The following is an 11039-nucleotide window of genomic DNA, read 5'->3' as shown; positions in this document are numbered from 1 at the left end:
AATGACTAAACGAAATGGAGTCACTAAGGTGGCCGTCTTAGACGGGTGTTATTGCTTAGTGTGATAGGGGTTGTGTGTTGAAATAAGGTGGCCGCGGCCGCGTTGGACAGGTGCCCGTTTTACACAGTTAAATTATATAGAAAAAACGCAAGGGGGGAAACGGAAAGTGGCCATTTGTACAGGTGGCCGTCTTATAGAGGTGGCCGTCAGGGCAGGTTTGACTGTACTTTGTTGACAGTAAGGGAACACAGCAAGTCTCCTGGCAGCACTCAGAAATCAATGGTTGATGGATTGGCTGGCTCGCACTGTTCCTGTGAAATGATTTGACTAGACAGTGTGGGACAAACCTTGAAATTCAATTTTACCATTCTGAAACACATACCTTCCATTGCACAAGAGTTTTGCCTCATCCTCAGGGATGTCCTCTGAAAATAGATCCTTGATCCTTCGTTTCTATCAAAATATGAAAACAAATGTGCAAAAATAATTTAAAATGACTGAAAAAGCACAAAAATTTAGCATCAATATCAGAACTCCACCACTTAAGCTCAATTATAAATCTCAAGAATACATAATATTTAGGCAATTTTGTACAAACAGAATTATTAGCAAAAATCTTGCACTGTTACAAGTTACCGTATACAGGCAAAAAGAGACCCCTTTTTATAACAAATCTCCCTTGTCACTAAAAAACTCAAACAAATTCACCAGCATAAGATTGCGCTGCGCGTCTTAACAGTAGTATAATTGCGGGGCAATCAGAAGATTGCGTCGTTAATATTTTATATTTTCTAAATAAGCCCCCCCCCAATTCACAATTCACTTCTATCTTTATTCTTTTACTTTTACTCACATTAAGGAACATTCACACATATGTTCAAAAGTGTAAAAATGTGAAAATTAAAATTAAAAAACGTTTGAAACTGAAGAGCTAACAAGAATGATACAAGGCCAGGTATCAAACTCAAAGTTTACAAAGTACATGTGATTTATTTTATATTAAAATTAAAAAAAAAAAATTCACTTCCATCTTTATTCTTTTTTTACTCACATCAAGGAACATTCATGTATATTTTCAAAAGCATTAAAATACAAAAATTAAAATTAAAATATAAAACTGAAGAGCTCACGAGAATGATATAAATATACGATAGTTAAAATGCGCAGCGCAATCTTAAGATTGCCGCCCAATCATACGATCGTTAAAACATGCAGCGCATAAGATTGCGCCAATCGGTACATTGCACAGAACATATATAAATAGTAGACTCTCTGTCCTTCTGGCCATGCTTTTCTCTCTCTCTCTCACCCTCCCTAAGAATTGCGGATGCAAATCACCATCCCTTCGAAGTGGGACAAATTTTAAAATTGTATCATGAGTTTGAGGAAGAATTTAGGATTTATACTACTGTAACCTACAAAGTATGTTTTCAGAAAAAAATCCTCCAAATCAGTCACCGCCTAGAATGAGAAAATCAAAGACGAGTCGAAACACTACCCAAAGGAGTGGCAGTACTTCAACCTGTTCTTGATTTATAAATACAATGGAAGCTACGACAGCATGAGCAGAGACACATCAAAGACACTGCATTAAGTCTTGATTTTATAGTTTCCTGGTGGTATATTTTATTTGTAACATCAATTTAGAGGGTTGAAAACATATTATTATATAGCTTGACATTTTCATTCAAGGCTAGATCTTGAGTCCACCTTAGTAAGGCTTACGCCTTACTTTCAGAAACCCCTCTCACTCTGGCTAAGTGGCGGTTCGAACGATTGCTGGCATTGGCCAGACCTAGAATCTAGGCCTACTCAAGCCTACTGAGACAAACATGCACATTTTTTTAAACTTTTAAAAAAAAAAAAAGTGTGTGCAAATAGGCCTGCAACTTACTGCTGAGGGTTAGATTCTAGACTGACAGTCCAAGAAGCTAGAAAGGCAAGTGCCCCCCCTCCCCCTCTCTCTCTTACAAAAACAACAACACACAGTGCAGCATATGAAGCAGCAAGTACAGAATTTCGGGATGGAGGCTACGGGTTTCGCAGGGGAAAGTTGAAAGCACTCTCGGCACCCATCGCAAATCCGGTATTTTTGACACCTTAATCGGAATGGCGGTAGAACAGGTCCAAAATCGGAAACTAGTGCTAGATCTACCTAAAAAAATTGTATTTTAGCTAATAGGCCTAGACCCCTGTGGTAAGAGCGGGCATAATATAGCTAGGCACGTTTTCACGACTTGTCGAAGACATCGCCAAGCTTTTTTTCCACAACAGGTCATGAAAAAGCGCAAACATTTTATGTCCATGACATGTCATGAAAATACCGGCTGCCTTTTATCAAATAACGGTGGTTGAGTACCAGTCATTTCGTCTCACCAGTGTAGTCAAGACATCACAGTCATCTCTTCACATCCCAAATCCACAAGGTTGAATGGAGGCCGTAATTTTGTCACACACTTGCAAACATCAAACGCGCATTGTCATGGCAAAGGTAAATCACGATTTTTTTGTTGGGGGGGGGGGTTTGGGTGGTGTGCGTGTGAGAGTTGCCATGCCTACCTGAACAGCTACATCGTTCATAACTGGGTCAGTTTTGTTGAGTTGTTTTTATTGATGGGGGGGGGGCGGTTTTAGGCTGGCTAAAATTACTTAAAAACAAGAGGGCACGGCCCAACGATTACGTGCTTGAATTGGTGATTTGGAACAAAGACTGCTGGTGCTGATCCTCTAAAACTCTACTACTAGCATAACAATTCTGGAGTGACAAACGAAGTCATTTCGTCACACATAATTGGGGTGTGATGAGATGACCATGTGATGAAATGACTGGTTTTTGATTATAACTCTGAGAGAATGCCGAACAGGGGCCTGATTATAATATAAATTTTGTTTTGCAATAATGAACTAAATAAAGATAAAATGCCAAGCTATTGATTTATTTTTATCAAAACAAATACACCAACAACAAAAAAAAGGCATAGCCAACAATGTGACTCATAGGCCGGATCTGGCATGGGCCTTAGTACTCAATTTGGTCACTTTTGCACTAGAAGACCACCTGTGTCTTAAATGTTAGAGCTGGACAAGAATGTGAGGCATCGTGGTGAAATCAGGAACATGTCAAAATAATGAAATCGAAGAAGAAAGCATTTTTCCGCCAGATTGGCAATTTTTATGAAATGTTCGTTTTTTAGCTCAACACATTTTATGTCCATGTGAAAACACATAATTTGCTTGTGACTTTTACTGAAAAATGTTGGTTATAGGCACAAAATATATAATTTTTCAGTTTTAAGGGACTCTCAAGCTGTTGAAGCTACCAAACTTTGGCTGACATTTTCTCACTAATTTTGCCTCTGAAACCAGGAGACCCCACCTCATTCAATTGCAAAAATCTCGACTTCCATTCAAGATAGGTTGGTATTTTTTTTCTTTGAAAACAAGACTAATGATAAGCTTCTAGATGATACCAATAACTCCTCATGCCCAAAAATTGACGATCGCCTGATTCTACCATGTTGTGACACAAATATAGAGATTCTATATCTGCAACTGAATAACTATTAGGAAGGAGAAATTTCTTAGGTCTACTCTATTTGCTGAGAAATTTTAATTTATCTGATTCACATTATATTATAGTTTAGAGGCAATTCAGAGTGTGAACCTGTTGCAGAACCTGGGCATTTCACTAGATCATGTTTGTTATTTGTGGTATTATGTTATATGCTCCTTTATTGTAAAGATATTTTTATCTGTTTGTTAAATGATGTATATTATTGTTAATTTGCTGCAGCATCAACACGAGCAAAAGGTTTTTGTTTTATGTATGAATTATGTAAAAATGATGAAATGTAATTATTTTGGTGCTTTTTGTGCATTTCAATATATGTTGCCAGAAAACAGCAGTGCAATTACTTTCAAACTTGCATTTTGGTATGGAGTCTTTAAAACTTTACTAGTAGGCCTATTGATACTAAATTATATTATATATAACTAAGTCTAAATATGTTGTTATACTTCAGGCATAGAAATAAGTACTTCATTAGGCTTCACAATTTCCATCAATTGTGATTGTTAAATATGTGTCTGGCGGTCCGTTGTCATCATACTGAATTGTACATTAAAATTTTAAAAGTAATGTCTAGACACGCTTTGAGCTGCAAAACTCAATTAAAACAGCGAAAATCGAACAAGGGGTTCAGTCCATGCTGCATTGACTTATAACCTACATATTGATGACTAAGAAGTACTGCAGCACTGACATTAGCATGTCTTGTGCCTATTACGGGGGGTGGGGGGGGGTGTGTAGGTTATAATAGAGGATAATAAAAGATAAAGAAGGGCCACTCATGGGAAGGTGGGGATGGGCTGGTGTGAGGCATAGGGGCTACCACACACTTGTGGGTTCTGCCCTCAGCACCTTAACTGTTCCCATCCAACCCCTCCACATTGGCTTATACAGCCTGTCACCCGGTCGCACCTTTTGCTAGCTCTGTGAAAACAGGGTCACCACAGGAAGGCGTAGCTAAGGACACATAGTGTTGGAGAGGCTATGTGCAAGATGGTTACTGTTAAGAGCAACAAAAGCTTTAGTGCTGATCACTATACACTGGCTATGAGAAGCTATGTACATATTTGCGTCAACATGTCATTTTAGGAGATCAGATGCGATTTTCAACTCGTCCCTTCTCTGACTCCTTCTGTTTTAAATGTAGGTGGTTGGCGGATGCTCTGGTGTGGTTTGCTCCTTTTTTCATATCAAACATGCATGTTGTCTATATCTCTCCCTTTCTGTGCTTTGTATATTACTCTCTGGTCCACTTATAACGAGTCCTGAAATAACGAGAGATCTGTTATAAAGACACTATTCTAGATCCCGTTTTTTTCCCCTTGTTTATCTTTGTAAATAAAATACTGCTATAGCGCAATCAGACAAACACGCGAGTCTGTTGTAGCGGAATATTGTTGCTGATGTGCACAGTGCATAGGCCATTGAATTTATACATAATGTAAAGCTCGCCAATTGAGAAACTTGTTGGTGATCTAGCAAAACAAAGAATGGGAGAGCCCACGTGTGCCAACAATGAAGGCCGGAGCGAATGAGTGGGCAGGCTGTGGCATGCGCAGACAAGCAGAACGCATCGCTTGATAGGCCTAGCCCAGCCTAGTCTAGATTATCTAGGCCTACCATCCTCTCACTTCTCCGATGCGGGGATGGAGAGGTCACAATGCTGTGATAGAGCAAATGTGTGACGTGGGCGGAGTGTGGTATGTTCCCATTGTGCGCAAGCAGACGGAACACACCACAGGGTGTGGTGGGGTGGGGGACAACTCAGCGGGCAAGTTAGCCTTGAGTCTATACGTTCTTATACCATTTTCTGATCGCCAACACCGAGCTGTCAACATCACTAGTGCTAGAGAAAGAAACCCGATTGGATTTTTGATCAAGTAAGATCTAGAGGTAATTTTAAACAAAATCCTCATCACGTGAGATAACCAAAAGAAATAAACAGAACACCAAACTCATAGATTAGGCCTACTTTATTATTTCCCTTGAATTTATTACTGGATCCCTTATAATGAGAACCCTTCTATTTCTGACATTTTGCACCAGTCCCCTCCCTCTCGCTATAACAGGATTCCATATCAACTGTAATCTTCCACACTTGTATGACTTAATTAGTGGTGGAAGTCTCGTAAGACTCAAACTGCAACTAAAGCTGTCGTAAACCATTTTTTTCCCTATTGTTGGCTTCTTTTGCATTGAATTTTTAATATGAAGTCATTGTTTGGTCTTTTTTGTCTTTATCTCCAATTTAATGTGTTCTTATTAAATTATTTTAAGCAGTGTATTTTTCAAAGTTGTGATAAATTCAATGGAAGATAATTGAAATATTTGGAAAATTTCTGTGCCCACATCACTATTGCTAGCACATGTATGTACTGATAAATATGTCATTCTTAATAGCTAAAAAAGGCTATCCTTTCCATTTTCCTTATTTGTTGGGACTTCTCATTTTAATTAATCAACAGATGTGCTTAACTCTCAACCGACGTAATAACAAAAATCTGAAGGATTTATGATTATTTTTTCACAGGCTCAACAGAAGCAGATTTGATGTGGATTTTTTAATAAGAAAAGAAAAATGGATTCTGCAGCGCACAAAAGCATCCATCATCAATACTTGTGTCGAGGGCTGTCAAAGCTGAAAGCGTCCTCGGAGCACACAGACACTGTGCTTGTGGTGGGGGATACCAGGTTCCCATGCCACCGGACTGTCTTGGCCGCCATGTCTCCCTACTTCAGCGCCATGTTTAGCTCAGGGATGAGAGAAAGTTATGATGGAATTGTTACGCTGAAAGGTATTAACCCAAGCCATTTTGAAAAAGTGTTGGATTTTCTTTATGCAGGAGAGATTGAGCTATCCCAAGAGTGTGTGATAGAAGTTCTTCAGATCTCCTCCATGTACCAGATCCAAGCATTACAGCTAATATGTGAGAAGTTTGTGAGCCGTGATTTGTCATTGCACAATTGTCTGCTCTATTGGAACCTGGCTCTGATCTACAACTGTTCTTACCTGGAGCTGCACTCCTTCTGGTGTATCTTAGAATATTTTCCTCAACTCAAAAATACCAAAGAGTTCCTGGAGTTGTCCAAAGATGAACTGATCAAGTACATTGATGCGGATGGTTTGAATTTTGAGAAGGAAGAGCTGGTATTGGATGCTGTAGTACTTTGGCTTGATCATGACGTAGACCGTGGGAAAAAGACAGCGCTTGACATTTTGCCATACCTGCGATTTCCCTTCATGGACTCAACTTCTGTCCACAACATTGCCCAGCACTCCTCTGTCCTCCGCAACTGTAAAGCGTGCCAAGAGTTCATTGAGAAAGCGCTTAAAGCTAATCAAAATTCCCCAGTGCCTGATGTAACTATCCATCCGAACGCATTTAAACACAGGAAAGAAGACGCATTGGTGATGGTGGATGGACGTCGTCAAGAAGTATGCTGTTTCACGCTGTACTCCAAGAAACTCTACTTCCTGGCTAAATTCCCATATTTCTCCAACTCTAAAGCAGCGTGTGTGCACCGTGGGGAGTTATATGTGTCTGGGGGATACCATCAACCCAACAGAATGGTCAAGTTTCTGACAGAGCAGAACCGTTGGGAAAACTGTCATGACTTGCTGGAACCTCGTTTCTTCCATGTTATGGTCTCTGTCAACCAGTATATCTATATCCTTGGTGGGTACAGCAAACTGGGAAACGTCAACCCCACTGGCGTTGAGAGGTACGACCCAGTCACTGACGAAATCTGTGTGGTCGGAGAGATAGCCCATTCTTCGGGCAAAATGTCTGCAGCAGCATGTGGAGATGTGATCTACATGTTTGGAGGAAGTTCTTACCTCTACGACTATCTGGATAATGAACTTGTGAGTAAGTCCAGTGTTTTGATCAGCTACAACATCAAGACCAACAGCTCATGTCTTTTAGGGGCTGTGCCTGCGATCACCATGGGAAGCCAGGCTGTCAGTTTGGATGACACTATCTATATTTTCAGCCCCAATGGGAATGTTGTGACCCTGTCCAGCGATGAAAATCCTGTCATCGTTCACATCCTACGTTCAGTGGACCATAGGCATTTCCGCGTGGTGCACCATCATGGCAAATTCTATCTTCTTCCGCTGGCAGCTCCTAAATTTCATGAAGAGGTTCTGGTTCTGACATGGGACCCACGCTCATGTGAGGAGCACATGCTGCTGTGGGACAAGCTGCCCCGTACACTACTGGACTCCCACTGGATGGCTGTCATGATCGGCAAGCAGCACCTGTGCTACCAGTGCCACAGACGTTAGGCTCACTATGTGGACAATAGGATTATGTTGTAGGTGCTTAACTTGTGTGCATATGGAAAAACTGTGCTGGTTGTAAATTTGTTTAAAGCTTTAAAATATATCTAGCTGCTCACTCTGAAGGTACTGGAGGCACATCTGATGTCACCGTAAGACAAGTGTTAGGTTTATGTTTGCAGTTTTAGGCTCACCAGAGCCATATCTGGGGCATCTAAAACATAATAATACTTGTAATAAAAATTTAGTTATAATAATAATAATGATTATTAATAATAGCAATGAAAATAATAATAATAATAATAAAAATAATAATAATAAAAGTACCCGGTAATTACAATAATTTTGATATTAATAATATTGATAATAATAATAATAATAAGAAGGAGAACACATCTCTACCGTACCCATTCCCTGTGGCTCTAGGCGCTTCACAATAAAATAGGTGGCAAATGTCTGATGTTCATCCGATGTGTATCCGGAGTAGATCTACGTTTGGCCATTGTATTTTGAATGCCTGGTGCACATCAAGAATAAATCTGGTCTGTATGATAAACATGTGTTATAATATTTGTAACAGTGTAGCTTTACAACTGGAAGGTCAGTCGAAAGTTTCATAATATATGCCTTGAAGAATGATAACTTTCAAGCCCATAGTATGAAGCAAGTGTTAGGGAAATGCAGGCAGGTAAACGATCTAGAAGAATCAATCTTTATATAGACAACGCAAGCCATTGACAAAGTATTGGCCCGTTGATAGACTAAGCCACAGACTTCTTGGTTGCCGCCAGATTGCTTAGGCTAAATTTTAGACTTGAAGTATTGATAAAAACTTTGAATCAATCGTCATCTCATGACTTTTAGAGCGAGTTGCTCAAACCTGCCTTCCATGACTCTATTATAATCCTCTCTTTTTCTCTCTCTCTCTCTCTCTCTCTCTCTCTCTCTCTCTCTCTCTCTCTCTCTATTTTCTCAAATATCTGGGTGCTTTCTATAGCAACTTGTTTACTCATACACTCTCGTGCTCATAATTTATTAAAGCTCCTCTGGTACGTCTTGTTCATGTATGGCCCACAGTTCATCTAGTTTCGTATAACCTGCCTGAATTAACCTACACTTTTTAATAACTACATTACACATTATGTATACTATGTCGATGCCTTGTGGCATCTATGATTCATGTCTGATGTATGAATGGTACTCATCTTGTTGTACATGTAATTTTGGTGCATGTATGATACGAATCGGATAGTTGACCCACCAATCATTGTGTGATGCATGTATGTTGAACATTAATATGATACATTGTGTGGTGCATATTTAGTATGTCTTGTGCACATACGATGTGTATTACCGGGTGTCTTAAAGAAAAGGAGGACCCATTTAAACGTTTAGGAAATAAAATTCACCCGAGAGGATATTATATTTGTCAATAAGAAAAAAAGGGCCACTCTTGGCATTTGAGGTGTGGTTGCACTCCACTGGAACCAGTCTTCTATAACATCTTCTCCTTCCCAAACCTCTATGGAACTTTCTCAGTATGGTGCACATCAAGAATAAATCTGGTATTAATATCAAATATCAAATCCATCTGATGTGACTGTTGTAGTTTTACCGTCCTTGTCCTGAAACCAGAATGGGTCGACCATGCACCTGTAGCTTAACGCTTTTAAGAAGTGAAATTTTTATTCACTTAATTTTGGTCAAAATTTTAAAAACTTTATATTTCTGGAAGGTGTTGGTGGATTTTCTTAATTATATTCACAAACTTGATGTCTTCATAGTTGAATTTTATTTTTTTTTCTCGAAATTTTGATAAAATTAATGCTTGGATGACCAAGTTATTGTACATTAAGTGGGGCCTTTTTTTTTTAGACACCCTGTAGATCAGATCTCTTGCTTAGTAACTCTTAGTGTACGGCGTGCCAGTCTTTGTACATGTAACCCCAGCAAATTCATTTGATTTATTTATAATCAAGCTGTATGTTTACTGCATGCAGCATTCATGGCTAATCTATTTGGTCCTTCTTTTGTACAAAAAGGTTAGACAGGCTCGGAGTTATATTATAGGGAAGTGTTGGATGCTGAAAATTTGATGACAAAGTTGGCTGCTTACAAAGGTGGAGTAGCCTCCTGTAAACTAAGAGTCAACTAAGCGTTAAAGGCCTGCTGTATCTTTGTATGCACCTGGCTATGCAGCCTATCAACCAAAACCCAAATAAGCCAGGTGCACATCTCGTAATACATATCTGATGTGTGTTTGATGTATGTCCTATGGCTCATGTCTTATGTGTAACATCTATTTGTACATGTCTGAGATTTTATGTTTTCATTGTACAGTGTAGGAGATCTTCCCTTATTTGTCTTTGCCTCTACTTTGGCCTACAGTCCTGGTGTCATCAGGTCTGCTTTTATGTTTCTATTTGCTTGACCAAGTTACAAGTCTTATTTTGCTGATTTTGGAAAGCATAATAATAATACACTGTGTATCAAGTTCTTTCAGGTCTCTTTCATTTGTTCTTTTGTCTGTTCATTTGAATTGAAGCAGTCTCCTAAAAAAGTATGTTTCTGCCGCACGGTCACTGTTTTTGTCTTCCTTTTTTTAATGCCCAGGCCTCTATCCTGTGCAGAACTACTGTGCCCATAGAGGACTTCAAAATTCTAATTTTTAGTGCTTTGGGTATCTGCCTGTTTTTCCCCATGTTTAGTTGTATCATCTTTTGTTTCGCCATGCCTTTTAACATCATTCAGCTTCAGTTTTACATCATTAGTGCATATTCCATCAACTGTTTTCATGAGCCAAAATATTTGAAGTCTGTTATGTTGTCCACATTTGTTCCATTTGTTTTTATCCTGTTGGATGCTTTGACTTCTTAACTCAGTAATGTGCATTACCTTTGTCTTTGTTGGCATTTAGTTTCAGTCCTGCCTTATTACCAGCTTTGTCAATGCTGTGAGAACCCTCTCATGCTCATGGTGTTGTCAGCTGGAAGAGCTGTGTCGTTAGCATGGCTTCGGTTTGTGTTGTTTCTGCCTTCAATTTTGCCACCCATGTCATCTATGTCTGATATTATCATGACCTGTTCTGTGCAGATATTGAAAAGATGGAATGAGAGGATTACAGACTTGTCTCACTCATTCTTTTGTATCAAAATATATCTGAAGTGTTCCCCTTTTCTTCTTGTACTT

The 11039-nt window shown here is 39.2% G+C and overlaps 1 protein-coding gene across 1 annotated transcript in view; it reads left to right on the top strand.

Annotated features, from left to right (window-relative positions):
- Positions 1-8093, top strand: part of LOC101851609 (kelch-like protein 24) — a 15053-nt gene extending 6960 nt beyond the window's left edge. The window contains exon 2 of the mRNA XM_005108672.3: positions 6099-8093. Coding sequence (XP_005108729.1) covers positions 6147-7856 — 1710 coding nt within the window. The 5' untranslated portion in view covers positions 6099-6146 and the 3' untranslated portion in view covers positions 7857-8093. The remainder of the gene's footprint in view (positions 1-6098) is intronic.
- The last annotated feature ends 2946 nt before the right edge of the window (positions 8094-11039 follow it).

This window comes from Aplysia californica, unplaced genomic scaffold (genome assembly GCF_000002075.1).
Source record: "Aplysia californica isolate F4 #8 unplaced genomic scaffold, AplCal3.0 scaffold00708, whole genome shotgun sequence".
NCBI classification, from domain to species: Eukaryota; Metazoa; Mollusca; class Gastropoda; order Aplysiida; family Aplysiidae; genus Aplysia; species Aplysia californica.
The sequence above is the reverse complement of the archived record's forward strand: the minus strand, read 5'-3'. Positions and strand labels throughout refer to the sequence as shown.